The sequence below is a fragment of the Phalacrocorax carbo genome, chromosome 1 (genome assembly GCF_963921805.1).
Source record: "Phalacrocorax carbo chromosome 1, bPhaCar2.1, whole genome shotgun sequence".
Lineage (NCBI taxonomy): Eukaryota > Metazoa > Chordata > Aves > Suliformes > Phalacrocoracidae > Phalacrocorax > Phalacrocorax carbo.
Window position 1 is genome coordinate 151,240,227 of NC_087513.1, and position 17,554 is coordinate 151,257,780.

Here is a 17,554-nt window from a genome sequence, read left to right on the forward strand (position 1 = left end):
GTATGTTAACTCTGATAGTTCCCCAGTCTAGGTCTCTCAGTTGACTTCACCCTCTGGAAATGCTCTCTTGTGCATTAATCCTTAATTTATACCAATCCACTTTGCCCTACTCTTTCTGTGATTTATCCTATCTTTCCTTTTAACCTGGTAAAGCATTTGGAGATATACTTTCTGTGAAAGATGCTATAAAAAATAAAGATTAATTTTCCTGTATTTTTATCTTCAAGCAATGTAAGAATGCCAGGAATTAAATCAATAGCCATTATGAAACATGAAACAAAGTTATTGAGAAGGGTTACCTGATTAATATATTCTTTCTTCTCTCATAATCTAATATTAGCTACAAAACCAGACCTAAAACAGCCAGGAAATTATTTCAAATTGTTTTATGAGCAAATCTTCACTATAATGACCTACCTACTGAATGAAATAACCTATACCAGGCAGTTTCTGTGCACTTAGACTTCAAAACTGGAGTGACTGCTACACTAGTATCCTAGAATGAATTTGATATACGTGTAAATGAACACATATTAAATTCAAGATAATTCATTCACTGATGAGTAAATGCTTGTCTTGATTCAGTTAAAATTGTCACCAGTGATGGTGCACTGTCAGGTCCCCTGGGAGTCTGGGAGAGTTCCAGCTACTGGAGTCCAGCAGATATTGCTAAAACAATGCTGGAAGAAAGACTGAACTGTACCGAACATTTTCCAAGACAAGAAACAGAAGGCAACGCAAAACAGTCCCTTTTTTAAAATTTCCTGGGGCAGGGTTAATTTTATTATCAATGCTCATTAAAGCCCCCACAGTATCTGAGGACCCCTGTTCATATCCCAGTAGACGTTAACAGACAGTTACAGATTTCCTTCTTGCAGCATCACATCTCAACTCATTCAGACAGCACTGCTGTATCTTCTCCTAGTCTGAGCTGAAACAACCACCCTAATCATTGACCCTCTCTTGTCTGAGCAGGTGTAATACATATGCTCTGCTCCACCCATGTTTTAGCTGCTTTTAAAGAGATTTGTTTAAATAGCTGCTCTATTTTTCTTTCAGCCCATCAGATAGGGTACTGGCTACATGATTAATCCCTTCCCCTTGTTTCATCTTAGTAGTAGGTAGGGGGGCACTGAGGCTTCCCAAGGGCAGTTCAGATGTAGGGTGCTTTTAAAGGCAACTCTGCTCTCTACCATCTTCTCCTGGTTTTGTGAGTCCTTGTCTCCCTATTCCAAAGTTACTGTCAGAGTTGTCACCCCCAGATTATTATTTTGTTTCAGGAGCTGTCTTTTGGCAACGTACTTTTTCATTCACTTCCATCTTTTCATGTCTCTATGATTTTTAGCTTTTCATTTCATAGGGATGTGTTGCCATACTCTATGGCAAATCACACAAACTGATTCCAGAATACTTTTGAGTCCAAAATTAGTGGAGCATTTGACTTGATTAATTTGTGCAGATATAAGTATAGACTGGGGGATACCAAAAACGGGAAGAGCATGCCTTCACAAAGCAGATGGGCCTGTATTCAGGAATCAGCTAGGCTCTGCTCAGTAGAAGTAAAAGGGAGTGAAGCCTCAATATGTATTTCTGAAAGGGAAACGTTGCAGTGCTCCATCAAAGTGAAGCAGTATTTCCTATCCATGCTGCTGGGTGGTACCAAGAGTGGGTTTTTTAATGTGGTGAAGCTGCTAAGTAAACTCTCCTAAGGGGCAGGTTTCATCATACATAAGTCCAGCTACTTAAAATATAGGTATTTGTCTCAGGTGGTTATCTGCACTCCTCTCTAGTCAACGGAGAGCCAGACGCTTCCAGATACCCTCTACACCTACTGTAGAATGGGATGAATTACCTTCCAATCATATCTTTTTTTTTTTTCCTGCTGGCTATAGAAGGAGCCTAAACAAGGAAGTATCTGTGCTGCCAAAACCAACATCTTGTCAATACTTCTTTCATCCCCTTGATGTTGGCTGCCCTGATATTTGCTTTCTCTTTACTTCAGTCCTTTCCTTCAGTCACTTGCCTGGCTTGCAAGGCAGGGAGGGGAATAATGTAGAAAGAGAGAAGGATGCCTGGGATTTTATAAAGATGGAGTGATATTATACAGAGAAGAAAAAATAACCAGCTGGATTTCACAGCTGGACGAATGTTAATGGTTTTGGACCCAGCCTAAGCAAGCCTTAGTCCAATAAGCACTTCAAATGGGTAAGAATTGCCCCTTGCAAACATCAACAAAAGCACTTATCTAAGAATGGTTAAAAGTTATTACAGATTTAAGAGTAGCAAATACAGTCAAGAAGCAAAAACTAAATACAGCATTAAAAAGAAAGGGGACGAAAGTGAAACATAAATTGAGATTCACTGATCAGCAGTGCTGACTTTAGAGGAACCCATCACATACTTCCTTTCATGGATGCTCTTTTATTGATTCAAATGGAACAAGCTCATTTCATCACTTAAACAGAGGCAGCTGTTCAGAGCAGGATGAGAACAATAAACCAGAAATAAATAGCACACGATGTGCCATCAAAGTTTATGCTTCCTGGTAAAAAATGGTGGAACTGACATAGATCAAGACTACTACAGCTGACACTGTTTTAGCGGCAGGAACTTTTTTTACACCAAAGTGTGTTAGCATCTTTACAAATCTTTTCACATTACAGCAACTGCATTGGTTTCACACATACTCTTTATCAGAAATGCATTACAATTAAATTACAAGCTTTCATGTAGTAAAGTTATACCTGTAGAGAGTAGAAGATTCTTTCTGGCCAACAGGGATACTCACCCATTTAATTTTATCTCATTCTTCAAAAAGAGAATTGGAAAATGCCTGTCCTTTTCATAGGGCACACCCCACCTCACCTTCTGCACCTTGCACACATGAGCACTTCTCTCAGATTCCTTATCAAGACTCTTTATCCCCTGCTCCTGCTTGCTAGGGAGAGTAATCGATTTATTTATTGTTCCACAAACAAATTTCATAGGTCATAAAGTTTACTTTTGTTTTCAGCTGTGTGACACTAATGCTTTCATTACATAAACAGCACAAGAAAACAAACTGGCCGCTAAAAAGTGTCCCATTATGCATTTAATTCTGTGTGCTGTTTCCAAGCACAGGTTTTAAAGGAACCACATCCCAAAAGACTTTACTTAATAAAATGGGAGGATTTAAACTGAATTGCTGGCTTGAGTCTCTGACTCAAAAGAACAGCGCCAGCCTTTAAACACTGGAGTGTCAAAAATAGGCTGTGCTGGTGCATGCATATATTCATACACATATATCTATAGATATATATATATGTATAAAGATATGTATCTTCCTTCTGTTTTTATAGAATTTAAGCTTCCAGAGCAAACTGAAGCCATTCTGGTTGCCAAGAAAGCTCCTCCAAATAGAAGCCAAAGTCTTCCTTTTGCTAAATTTTTCCCTTTTTAATCCATTTTCCGTTTCTTTCTAGTAATGGTAACAGTGAAAACATGTTATCTGAGACTGAGCTAATGCTGTGTTGGGTCACAAGCTAGGGGACCTTGGGTGGGCAAGACCTAGGACTGATACAACCAACAGACCAGCATAGGGTTGTATGAGAGCGAAAGAACTACTCTAGGCTGTAGCTGGACATACTTGGTGGCATCTCTCTAGGTATGTCAGCCAGACACAGCCCTGATGATGGAACAGAAAGACTGCTACAGACCTGACTGTATTTCCCATTACAGCTTTACTAGCGAAAACATCTTGGCAGATGGCATCTATAAAGAGGGCAAAAAGCACTTTGCACAATAAAGACAATGTCAGTGGCATAGTGGCATAGACTTTTTTGTCATTATGCCAGGTATTTGCCAGCACATGTCAGCTGTAAATACATATGTATATGTGAACATTTATTACATGTTATATATTATATGGTTCTAATATCATAGTACATTTATGTATTATAATATTTACATATAAAAAAGTATTTGCATGACTAGGTGATGAATCTGCTCTGGTAAAATCTGAAAGCATAGACCTATAGACACATGACATGAAATGCCAATCCATAAGGAACTAGGCAGAGAAGAGCTGAAACATCCCCCACACTTCCTTTGGTAATTCACACCATGAGAGCATTTATTTTTGTCTTTGAGTCCCTGAATGTCAAAGTTCTCAAGACACTGTGAGGAAATTTATACTATTTAACTTCAGGCATTTAACTCCCTGACAGCACTTGGATGATGGTTTCACAGCATCGTGAGCTGACATAACACTTTATTCCTAGCAAAAGGGACAAGTCCTGTTCCCTCCTCCTACAGACTCTTCTCTACTCTCAGCCATGCAGCACCCACCACTTACTTCTGCTGTGTCTGATGCTCACTTGGCTATGAACCTTTTAACTCACTAATCCAGTGGAAACTATTTTTGGCTGTGGCAAGAAAGAGGAGAAGAAGGAGTTGGCAAGAAAGAGGAAGGAGGAAAGAGGAGAAAGGAAGACCTCTCTGTGTCAGTGGATATTTATATTTATTGGAAATTGGAAATCCTCACTTTAAATGCACAAGGTCAAAGAACTGCATTTTAAAAAATCCCAAATATTTTACTTGGTCCCACATTTATGGAATACATCACACTTATAACAGCAAAATGTCCCTCAATATTATGCTAACTAAAATAAATTATAAACAACTTTTCAAGTATTTACATTTTTATGGGCCATAGAATTTACTTATTTTGTTTTCACTTGCCTTCACTTTGGATGGTGCTTTCATACCCACAGACATACACCTGTCCTCCTCCTCCGCAGCTGAAACAACTGAGCCTTCAAAACATCTCCAGGTATTTGTCTTGCTTCTATCCAGGACTTTCCTGAATATCCTCCTGCATTACAAGGAATAACACAGATTTCCCAGACCTACTATGCATAGACCCCATTCAAAATCCTTCCCAAAAAGGATTAAAAGGGGGTCGCAAAGCTGATTTGTGCCAAATAAGGCAGCTAATACCCAAGACTGCACCACGTTTATAGCATAAAAGGAGATTGGACAGTCTATACATAGGCTGCTCTGCTCTGAACTCAAAACCGGGCAGAGTTATAGTATGATATCTTTCGTAATCTCCTCAGTATTGTAGAAGAGAAATATAAATATGGGGTTCTTCTTACCATATTTTAGCTGTCTAAAACTCCAGAGTCTAGTCTAAATCACCCTTCAAGGCTCTTTCCAGAATCTAAGGAGAGAACGAGATGCCTCCAAAGGGCACCACATTCCAGGGGTCTAAGAGCTAGGCACAAAAGTGCAGGAAGATGAATAAGCTCAAAGAATAAACTGCTTCATCTTCCAGCTAAGATGCTGCTGTATTTTGAAAGGAATGCACATCCTAAGAAGAGCCATGCTCGAGCTCATACAACTGTCAGTGTCAACCTGTATCTTCACATAAATCTCCTTGTCTGTTTCTAAAATGCACAGTTAGATCACACCACAAAATCTAGTGCACATTGATGACTGAAAAGGCAGTAATAGGTCTTTTCAGTTTTAATGATTATAAAGGTGCTAAACAAGACAAGGACGATCGCTAATTTGTTCCATTATTATAATTTTTATATCAGCATTAATTGTTTTTCCCTGAACTCTGTGAAATATGAGCACATAAAAATAATCACTGAAAAAAATAACTGCTGTTGACTTTCTCTGAAGCTTGAGTTCAACAGAGAAATAATACGTTGGTAATGACAGCCATTGCCTTTACATTATCTGCTTTTCCCCTGCACTACAATAAAGACTTCTTCCATTTATTTATGCAGGAACATCAAAGATAGTCTCAGGAGGTCTACAGAATGGTAATGTTTTTTCTCTTTATGTAAACAAGCTGCTTTAATTAGCTTAATATGTGATATGGAATCTATCAGCAATTAGCATTTTTGATCAAAATCTGCACTAAAGCCAGTTTCTTCCAGGATATTCATATATTTGTTTTGCGTGAAAAAGTAGATGAAGCACAGTATGTTTGAACAGAGCAGAGTAGGTATCCATATCTTGTTTTGGTGTATGTATGAATAACCACCACCTTTACACAAGATGTCCAGTGGGCACTTTCTGATGGACACAATTGATTTACAAGACATATCAGGATTGAAAAGTGAAAGAGGTTTGGCACTTATAATTCTGAAAAGAGCTTTTCTTCTGGAACAGATGCAAATTCTAGTGGCAAGAAAATAATCAGAGGTAATACTGAAACACTACCTCACACATATCTCAACACATGGTAGGAACACATGCACTGTCAGGGAATCCTATCAACTAAAAACAGAAGAGGAAATTATTGCTTTGTTTCTCCAAATTCTGCTATAGTTACTTTTCAGCACTTAATTTGAAATCTAATTATTGTTGACAGATATCAGGAAGCAAGCATATTAAGGCACCTAAACTTAGCATCCCTTGAGAAGTCTGAAGAAATAGCTTTGCTTTTTCTGTTTGTGTGCAGAACTCCATGCTTTAACCTCCCTTATTTTTTCAAATTCCACTTTTGTCAGAAGCAATGTCTCCTCAGCTAAAATCACTACAACCATCTCTTTGAACAAGTGAAGGACCAGGTTGAGCCAGCTAAGCATTAGATTTATATCTGAGTATGTCCTAGACATGTCAGCAAGAAAATTAGCATGAAGAAAAAACAAGCAAGACTCAGACCTGCTGCAGACAACTGTCTTCATCGTAAGTAGTACCAAGGTTTGCACTGACACCTCAAGAGGGGTCACTCCGGATTCTCTCACCCTTTCCCATCCTCTCTGTGTCCTTTATGCTCCTGCACCTCCTCCCACGCCCTTCCTGCTTTTGCCGCTCTGCTGCAGCAGCGCTGCTGTCAGGGTGACTCCCACGACCCTACCAAGGAGCTCTCACAGGCATCACTGTGATGCTGCAAATGTTCAAAACCCTGACAGTTATTATGGTCCCCTTGCACCTCCACCACTCTTTCAGGCACCACAGTTTCAGCATGCTCATTTTCAGCCTTGTGAATGGCTTGATGAGACTGGCATTGGAAAGATGTGTGAGTGGAAACTGTGAGCCAGTGCTTGGTTTATCCATCGGGTTAGCTAAAACAACATGCATGGTGTCTTATCAACATTGCACATTTAACGAGTGCTTTATTTCTGGGTGCTAGCTCATGCCACCTCCACATTTATCTGAGATGAAACCTTTTACAGCACACCCTCAAAACTGCTTACTGGTCTCAGCTCAGCTCCGCTGCCATGAACCCCCCACGGATCCAGCCTTCCCCACCTCTGTATGCAATTTCAGCATTGCAATTTCAGCAAGCATTTCAGCTTGTTTTCTAATTGGAAATATTTTGTAGTGTAATGTGAGGAGATGGCAAGCGAGCAAACAAGCAAGGACCCTTCATGTCTTACAAACAAATCCATTTGGTTTGAGCAGTATCATATTTTCCACCCATCTGGCTGGACTAAGTGTGCCTTTGGAACGAAACAACTTACAGCTATACTCAGTTCTTCGATCTATGACCTGCTTTGCAGGAGGCGAGAGAGGCAAAAAGGGACAGCAACACATTGTTCTTCCATTTCTTCTGTTTGCCAGTTAAAAACATCCCCAAATCAGTGCAAATCTTTAGTCAAAGGGAAATTTTGTTCCACTGTTGCAAAGTTCTGCAATAGCAGAGCCAAGCACGAATGCTAAGAGCTGAAGTGAAATCATGCTAGTCAATGAGGCAGAGCCGGCTTCTGCGGACAGCAGTTCCTTTGAATTAAGGGTTATACCTTGGTCAGCACATTGAACTCCCACTGTGGGCCCTGGGATGCCAAGGACAAGGTCAAAGAGGTGCAACATTATTAATGTTGTGTTTTAAGAACAAACCATTGTCCATTCTGCCAAACTGTGTTTTCCTTCTCAAACCCCGTGCTTGCATTTATTGAGTGCTGGATATTTGCTGGACTAGTTCTTCTAAGCATTACATATTTTATATTACACTTCACATTTCATCAACCATGAATAAATCTGGATTTACAGAGGATAGGTCACAAGGAAATAGAACTTCAAGACAAAAAGAGAAAAGATTTATGGAGAAAGGGTCAATTTAAAATAGATGGTTTTTTTTCTAGTGTAATTGAATCTATATTAATTTTCAATTTTAAAAAAATTAAGTATTGAGTCATTACAGGGGCCAGACAACTGTCAGAGCTACACTGGGTTGAACTCAAATTATACTGCAGTAACTGCTCAAAGGAGGTCCAGTTAAAATAGAAGCAATTGAGTAAACAATTTATTTTCCTTCCCACTCCCTTTTGTCCTGCTGCAATGCACAGAATTTTTAGTTACAGGAATATGACATTTCTGTTACATATCCGTGCTTATGTAAGTCTTTACAATCTTACTGATGGCTGCAAATTTGTTAAAGCTGCTCTAAACCCTTTCATTTGAATATACTCGGTTACACCCCAGGGAATAATTACTGCTCTCAGTTGTAGTATGACATAAACCCTTTCAATCTCATTTCTGTAACATCTGAAAACAAGCAGCTAAGCCTTAGCAAAAGAGTGTTAAAAGTCTTAGCCCAATGTGGATGGTACTCAAGGCAAGAAGCATAATTAAACGTCCTAGTTGTTTTATTGGTCTGTTCCCCAGAAATCCAATCTTTCAACAGCCAGATCATCACTAAGTGTTATTAGCAGAAAGCAGTTTTCCTTGTTCCATGCTGGGAAATGCAAACAGGCACTAATACCAAACATACTGGACACTATTTCTCCACGGTCCTTGTGTAAATGATGCAACACTTTGACTATTACACGGTTTAACTGCTGCTTACCCACCTTATGTCCTTTTCAGCCATTTTACTTTCTGCTAAGGACAAGAAGCAATAGAAAACTAAGAGGCAGATTAAAGGAAAACTGAACGATAAAACAACCTAAAATGTTATGCCTGTTAGTAAAGTAGCATGAATGCTGTGGAAGTCAAAGCTATTTTTATCTGCCCACCATTGAGTCTGCAACTTGGAACCTGCTGTTCATCCTGGTCTCTGATGTGGAAATCAGGGGCAATAGTTCTTCAAAGCAAATAAGCTGGTTTGGTAGTAGCAAAATTAATGAGGCCTGGCCTGGTGCAGATTTTTGTCTCACAGGTCATGTCCCATTTGGATTCTCTAGTGTTTAATAAGAGGTGAGCTGACATTGCAGCCTGTAGCACCATGGGGGAACTAATTCATAATCCTCTCCTCTATCCACTTGTGAATTTTCAGAAAACTTGAAGGAATTGCACACCTTTGAAGTCTCTACCTCCCTGCTGGATTTGCCTGAAGTTGGTCAACATGTTGAAAAAAGTGAAATGGGGAACAGAGAAAGACACAGAAAGACATCATGGCTTTATAAATCTCATTCCTTTGGGAAACCCAGCTAGAAACAGAAGTTAAAAACAGGGGAATACTTCCAAATACATCACTGAAACTTAAAGGCAATGTAAAAACAGTGACATGAAAGAAATTTGCCTACAGTGACAACAAAAGTAAGTTTATGAAGAAGAGGAAAGCACAACAGACTACTTGTAAGTAAAGTAGTTACTTGTTAGTAAAAAGCAAAGTAAATCCACCATTTCCTCCTCTGAGCTTAACACCACTCTTTATTTATACCAGTGAAGGCTCTGCATTATTAAATTAATCATATTTCATGATGCTTGACTATAATCAGTCTACTGTAAAGTGCACATTGGGCATGCTGTTATTCAACCAAGATACACCTATTTTTTGCCAAGAGCAAGGAAAGTGTAAGACTTTCCACAAATCCAGTCCTACACACTTTCCTTTACCCCCAAAGACTTTCTATGACTTCCTCACATAAATAAAAGCAAGGTGTTTGTAAAACCAAGCTAAATCTGAAAACAAACCATGCAGTGTCATGAAATCCTGTCTGACCTAGCCAGGGAATCTTGATAGCAAGAGCTCTGGGTTTTTCCTTCTTCTAAAACATATAGTTTCAGGAAAGCGTTCCTGACTTAAACTTCTTGTTCAGGATGAGATCACCTGTTATGGTTGATCTGACTGTGTGGCTCATTGCTGCCTAAGCTGCCACAACCTATGCGTTTTGTCTCTCCTCCCATCCCCTTCCCAGTTATGTCATCTTGGCCAAACTCTGGCACTCATCTGACCCTTCCCTGGGCTGATTCAACTCATTAAACCAGCAGGAAAGTAATTCAGTAAAAAAAACCAGACTGCTTCTGTCAGAAGTGAAGCCATCCCTTGCCCTGTACAGATAAAGTCACAGACCAATTCATATTTCTCTGCAACTTATCAGAAATGGTGAAACAAAAGACTAAAAGACTAACATTTTGAGGCAGATGCAGCAGTTTCAAGTCAACTGGAAATCACTACTTTTGGCATTTTTAAGACATTCTGATATGAAAAAATGAAAATAAAAAGGGTTGTCGCTTACCATTTGTCTTCTGTTCTCTACCAGGTGGATGCCAACAATCCCTAGGAAAGATCCAAAGCCAAGCTAAGACAAAGAACAAAACCAACAGAAACACATGAGGTCAGCTTATTTGGTCAACATACCAAAGCATTACAGTGATATCTGAACTGATGTATCATATAGATGGGCTAACTGGGGTAGGTCAACGGAAAGGGTAGAAGCTACTGCTGGACATAAATCATATAATGTGGTGGGGAATGACCAGAACTGCAGCTCTTCGATATTTCAGAGCAAAACTGTAATGTAGTAATTGGAAGCCTGTACAGGCATACTCTTCTAGAACCTAGCTACTTTACCATAGACACATATAGTTTTACACAGCATAAAGCAAAGATTAAGCAAAGTAGGAGAAAAGAACACTTACATTTAGCCCATACATCATTATTTTGGAAAACTGCAAAGCTTTAGGCAACTTCCGACAAATGGTTTTCCTCAAAAAACGGATGTATTGCTGCCACGCAATAGACCCCAGTTCAAACACTTAGGGCTGAGTTTGTTTGTTTTTAATGAACTCCATCACTAAACACTATCACACATCCCAGAAAAAGTTCTTGCTAAAATGCCAAAAGGACCAGCACAGTTAGTTTCAACACACTACAGCTGCAGCACCAACAGCCACAGGAGAGAGAGGAAGAAGGGATGCTGGAGTAAGCTGGCCTTACTGTTCCTACCAGTGCTGCTTCAACACCAGAATGGCAGGAAAAGCTCCCTCCTTATGATGGGCCCATGAAGGTTTTGAGAGGTAGAAACTCCTTGGGTTCATGGTTAATACGAGGTAAAGCAGCAACAGGTGAGACCAGCCTTCCATCAGACTTTCCCGGAGTCAGGACTCCCACTGGGCTCACATGGGCTTGGAGAAAAGGGGTCTCCTTGGTGCCACACACCTGAGACGTAGCTGGCCACAGACTAGGAAGCAGCCAGATCTCGAGTGCAGGTGTCAACAGGCTCTTTCCATAGAGCTCCCTCCTTGCCTTGCCTGGCCACACACTGCCCTGTGGTCACCTCAGTCTCAGTCATGCATCACTTCCATGCTCCTTGCTCCTCTCTTCACTATGGCTGACACTCCTCCCTGCTTAGACACATGCCCAGTCACCCCATCAGCTCCCACCAAACCCACCCCATGGACAGGGCATGACATTTCTGCTAAGAAATCTAAGCCCCTTTCTGGAATGAGGTCCCTGAAGCTGGTTCAGAGCTGCTCCTCCCAGCACAAGTTAAGTTTTTAAGGACTATGCGTCCCAGCCAAGGGCCTGAGCAATGTCCGTGAACTCCTTGCTGTTATGCACAACTGCTCAGAGCAGAAAGCAAATCTCCTGCAAGCACTTTACTCTCCCAGTATCACAACAGGAATCTGTCACTCTCTCTCAAGAAAGCAAATGTAGGGAAAGGAGATTTGCTTTTGAGTGCTTTGGGGAGATTTATGTGAAAGGAAGGCACAAGGACTAAAAGCAGAGACTTTGAAAGAGTACGCAAGTCCATCCATGTTGACAGCTGAATAGAAGACAGACTTGGAACCGTGAGCAAGGACACTCTGTTCAGGGGACAGCAACTTTGTAAATTAAGATAACTACATCAGAATGACACCTGGTTCCAAGCCCCATTTTTCATCCCAATGGGAACAATCCATAAAGTCCCATTTATGGCTGATGCAGGGGACACAGAGCGGAGTAATATTATTTATGTGAAGAAAAAATTAGCAAATACAGAACAATGGCAATTAAACCACAGACAGAGATCACGAGACTGGTTTGGGGTCACATGTGCTGCTTTTTTTGTCTGTTTAGACAATAGGCTATTTGGGTTGGGAACTCTGGGAGTCCAGGCCAGTATGGTGCCTGGGACAATCAGACCCTGTAGACTCCTGGTTGAAAGATTACACAAATAGCAAATGAAAATAATACAAGTGGTAGTCATAGAGAAGTGACATTTGATATTTAAGTATAAACAATATTTATAAGGAAGTGAGGTTGAAGAATCATAGAATCTTAGAATCACTTAGGTTGGCAAAAACCTTTCAGATCATCAAGTCTAACCATTAACCTAACACTGCCAAGTCCGCCACTAAACCATGTCCCTAAGCACCACATCTACATGTCTTTTAAATAACTCTAGGGATGGTGACTCAACCACTGCCCTGGGCAGCCTGTTCCAATGCTTGACAACCCCTCTGGTGAACAATTTTTTCCTAATATCCAGTCTAAACCTCCCCTGGCACAACTTGAGGCCATTTCCACTGTCTAGGCCTGTCCAGATCCCTCTGCAAAGCGTTCCTACCCTCAAGCAGGTGAACAGTCCCACCCAACTTGGTGTTGTCTGCAAACTTACTTAGGATAAGAAGAAGCTCCAACTCTGGCTTTGCAGCCTGTTCTCAAAGATAGCCCTAAATCCAGACTGATGATCACGCAGTAATCTACTAAATGCAGACACCTTGCAAAGCGTAACATTAAACTAACTCATCTACACACAGAAAAATTTTATGTTAAATTACTCTGGTTGCATAAATGCAGATAATACCTACCACTATAAAGATGTATTTAGAAAAATGCTTTTTTCCAAAACAAATAACAAGTGACCACATATGCAGAGAAATTAAGACACCTAACTCTTCTTGAAGCCAATGGTAACTAAGCAGAAGCCCAGATGATACTATGGATCTAGCCCTAAAGCCCTGATCTGCAAATGCTTCTAGATGCAAGTCAGTCCATGTGAGTGGATAGTCTTATTCACATTTGTAGGTGGTTGGAAGGTAGGGCCTAATTCTACATGGCTTTTAAGACCAAAATCCCTTACCTAAGGTTGGTAGAGGTTGAGATCTCACCTACCAGCTCTGAAGTTAATATTTTACTACTGAATTCTATGAGAACTAGACCTCATTTTCAATTGTAATTAACACCGTCTGTCCTCACAATCTTTCTTTTTCTTTGAGCCCAACAGTTAAATATTAGTATCAAATTCACTCCTCTAGCATTAGGCATCTAAAAGTTTGGGACCAGTGCTACATTGGTTTTCTAAGGTCCCTCTACTGTCAGTGGAAAAAAGAGGCAGCTTTTGAGGGTTATTCAGCTATTCTGAAAGAGGTGGCTGACTTTGCATGGAGGTGGAGGAGAGGCCATCCCATAGACCATCTGCCAATGCTGCACTGGAGTCAATAACCTCTAGCAATGAGGCAGGAACACAGCAGTGCTGTCATATACCTCTGACCAGGCTTTTGGCATGATATAATGCAAGGTTTGTGTAGCACCTTTAACTCTTGCTAAGCGTTTGGGATATTTAGTGTATTGAGGAAGTTTACACTGACAATTACCCATCACTCTTCCTCAGTTATTTCAATAACCCATCACGTGCACAAGAAGAATTCTGAATTTCATGAAAATTAATTACCTCCAAAAATCTTTTGAGGAGGGAAATTATTAAAAAAAAGGTTTGTTTTCAAAGTGTTCTGATAAATTCTAGCTATTCTATCTGCCTATTAATGACTCCAAGATTTAAAAAAAATATTATTTAGTAGATCATATTTTTCAGCTGAGTGAATAGACATTGTGTTATTTCTAAAAGATATTAAATGCTGAAATAAACTGGTTTGTGCATGTGGGTTTATTACCTATTACACTTATTAAAGACACCAGTTTAAAAATGAAAGTTCTTTCAAGGGAATGAATGCAGCTAATACGGTCTTCTAAAAGATTTTAATTCAAATTACAGAAGAAGAAGAGACCTTGATCAGTATTAATCTATCTATTTTAGCTTAATGAAAGGAAAATTCATTCTTTTAAGGTTTTATTCTTGGAACTACTTTTTGTTCTATTTTTAAAACACCACTCCTTATAAATCATTATCCCAAAATTATCCTTCTGAAAGACCTGTTCTCAGCATGACACTAAGATGTAAGAGGCCTTGCTTAGGAGGAACAGTTCTAACTCACAAATTATTAATGGCAATGCAAAAATATGTGCACAGTATTAAAAGATACATATCCCTCTTCTCTGGGCATTTCATTCCACAGAGAACAAGAAATAACAGTGCCTTACAACATATTTTGGTAGTGATGGAGCCACATACCTAAGCAGGTGTCTAAGTACATGAGTTTGTTTCTTTACCTTGCACCCTCTGCCTCTTCTTGGCTGGTTTGGGGAGACCAAACGGGGCATAGGAGCCTTCATCTATTTGCTGCCCGTACTCGTCTGTTTTTAAAACTCAGCCCAGGTATCTTAAAACACTTTTTGACTCCAGGGGTTTCCACCCTTTTGGATAAGATTGGTCTCTTCTTCTGAGATCAGAAGGGGCCATGGGGTTTGAACTGGCTGTCAGGGCTACCCTTCCCCAGAAGTCACAGAGGCACCACAGGGTGAAGCAGACACAACTTGAACCTTGTCCCTAGTGCAACAACATGTTTAAGTGGTCTGTTCCGAATGCAAAAACAAGGCTAAGGATTTCAGAAGGGGATCTTGTGCAAGAGGACTGACAGCAAGATTGCACAAGATGTTAGGTAGACTCCAGGGAGAAGCTTCCATATGCCCATCTGCAGGGCGTTCTTGCAATGTCCATCACAGGTCCATCCCTGAGATGGACCCAGCAGAATTCCTGGCACACAGACACAAGAGTGGAGTGGCTCTTTCTGCCATCAATGTGGTAAACCTCTAAAAGGTCATTTAAAACTATCCTGTGCTACTGTCCAGTCATTGATATGCCCCCATTTAACAGAGACCAGTAGGAAGCAAAGCACAGGTTCTCACATGGGCCCCTGAGCCCAGCATACAATGCAACCTTGACCCCCTTCTGCCCCCTAACAGCCTCCCCTTTGGGGCACTTCAGAAATAGAGTTTACCCCCCTACCTCGTCACACACTAGAACTAGATCAAAACAAAGGAGTATCTCTCTCCTGTGAAGTGCAACAGGACTGAATCTTTTTTCTTTCTATTTTTTTTTTAAATCAATCAGAGCTTCCCGTATCCAGCTGATAACAATTGATCTGGTTGTACCCAATAATCTAAAATAGGTTTCTTTACTCACAACGATGCCTGGGTAGTAGCCTCCCACGGTAACATTTTCTGTTCTTGTGGTAGCTGCCAGACCTATGGTCAGTATGAAAACAGACACTACCAGCAGAGCGACTGTGAACCAAAGCGAAGTCTTCTTCCTTTTTGCAAATTGTCCTGTATGGAGTGGGAAGGAAAAAAATACAGCTTTTCATTGCAATCATGGCACAACAAATACAAAGAAATGAATTATTTTCTTTCGTCAATCTTTTCTGTTGTTAACCCACTGTTGTTCTCCCACTAAGGAGAAGAGCTGACAGACATCAGAGGGAATCAGAAACCACAGTTAGCTAGAGCTCGGCATAGCTTAATGCATACACATTTCGTACATGTATCAGGTGCGTTTTTATTAAGCTGAACTGAAAGTCAGTGACAGTGATAATTATGCCTCGTCTTCAGTAACATTTATAATTAAGTGTTGCTCACATCCATAAATCAGACCCTACAGGTCTTACACACTTACTTACATGAAGTGTCAATTTGACTCTACCTGGACAGAACATAAAAATCTGTATTTTAAACAAGATTAGTGGAAGCTCTGCATGCTATCATGGAAATGAACGTGCTCTTCATATTTGCTGTGGTAAGCAAACCAATCTGCATCTCTGAAGCAAAGTTGTAATACAGTTGATCAGGTAATGATATATGGGACTACCTATTTAAGCAGTAGCTGCTCAGTGAAATACATTCATCCTCACTGGGATTTGGATTCAGATACCTCAAAGTGAAAAACAGCAGGTGCATCTACTGCTTTCAGCCTGCTTCAAGCCACTTAACCTTGTTATTCTGGTGGCATATCTGAGCTACAACCACAGTTCTTCACCAAGGGTATGGGGTTAAAAGTTCTTTTAACGAAACCAGTTCACATGGCCAGGAGAGGAAAACAGACTTCAGACTTGTAACTCTGTGCACTGGTTTTGGTTGAGAAAGTTAATTCTCGTCACTGTAGTGCCTGTGGCAGTCAGGGACCTTTCCAGCTTCCCATGCTCTGCCACGTGGGCAGGGGGCCGGGAGGGGCGGGGCCACAGCCAAGACAGCTGACCCCGACTGGCCCATGGGATGTTCATGAGGCACCAACAGTGGTGGATGTGATTGATAGACTCCAAGATTATGAAGCACATATCTCTTCCTCCCTTGTCTTTGCTGTGGAGAAACTATCCCGAGAGGTCCAGCAACTCAAAGAACATATGTCGTACTCCCCACCACTACAGAGTAGTGTCCCAGCTGTTAGGAATAAGCGTCCTTTTGCTCAAAGGAGAGGATACATACCACGGGCCATCCTATGGTTCTACCTGCATGACCATGGAGAGGACATGAGGAGGTGGGATGGCAAGCCTACCTCAACCCTAGAGGCACGGGTACGTGAGCTGCAAGGAAGAACAATCACTCAGGGAGGTTCTTCCAGGAAAGCTGCTGCTCCAGTTTCCAGTGAGCAGGTCCCCAGACAGAGGAGTAGAAGTGCTGGTTTTATTTCTGAGCTTAATAGAGAGACTCTTGATTCACATGAGTGAGTTGCAAATGCCATGATCGGGACTAGAGGGGCCCTGCCTCCAGCCAGGTAGAAGAAAGGGACAACTAGGTTTACTGGACTGTGTGGATCCGATGGCCTGGCACATCAGACCCACAGGAGTATAAAGCTCTAGTGGACACTGGTGCACAGGGCACCCTAATGTCATCAAACTATATAGGGGCAGAACCCATCAGCATTGCTGGAGTGACAGGGGGATCCCAAGAGCTAACTGTATTGGAGGCCAAAGTGAGCCTAATTGGGAATGAGTGGCAAAAGCACCCCACTGTGACTGGCCCAGAGGCTCTGTGCATCCTTGGCATAGACTACCTCAGGAGGGGGTATTTCAAGGACCCAAAAGTATACAAATTGGCTTTTGGTGTATCTGCCTTGGAGACGGAGGAAATTAAACAGCTGTGTACCTTGCCTGGTCTCTCAAAGGACCCTTCTGTTGTGGGGTTGCTGAAGGTCAAAGAACAACAGGTGCCGCTCGCCACCACAGCAGTGCACCGGTGGCAATATTGCACTGACCGAGACTTCCTGATTCCCATCCATGAGCTCATTCACCGACT

The 17,554-nt window shown here is 41.1% G+C and overlaps 1 protein-coding gene across 1 annotated transcript in view; it reads right to left on the minus strand.

The window, feature by feature from the left end:
• Positions 1 to 16,754, minus strand: part of TMEM255B (transmembrane protein 255B) — a 70,525-nt gene extending 53,771 nt beyond the window's left edge. The window contains exons 1-3 of the mRNA XM_064446145.1: positions 16,745 to 16,754; positions 15,450 to 15,592; positions 10,401 to 10,463 (exon numbers count right to left, since the gene is read on the minus strand). Coding sequence (XP_064302215.1) covers positions 10,401 to 10,463; positions 15,450 to 15,592; positions 16,745 to 16,754 — 216 coding nt within the window. The remainder of the gene's footprint in view (positions 1 to 10,400; positions 10,464 to 15,449; positions 15,593 to 16,744) is intronic.
• Positions 16,755 to 17,554: the final 800 nt, after the last annotated feature.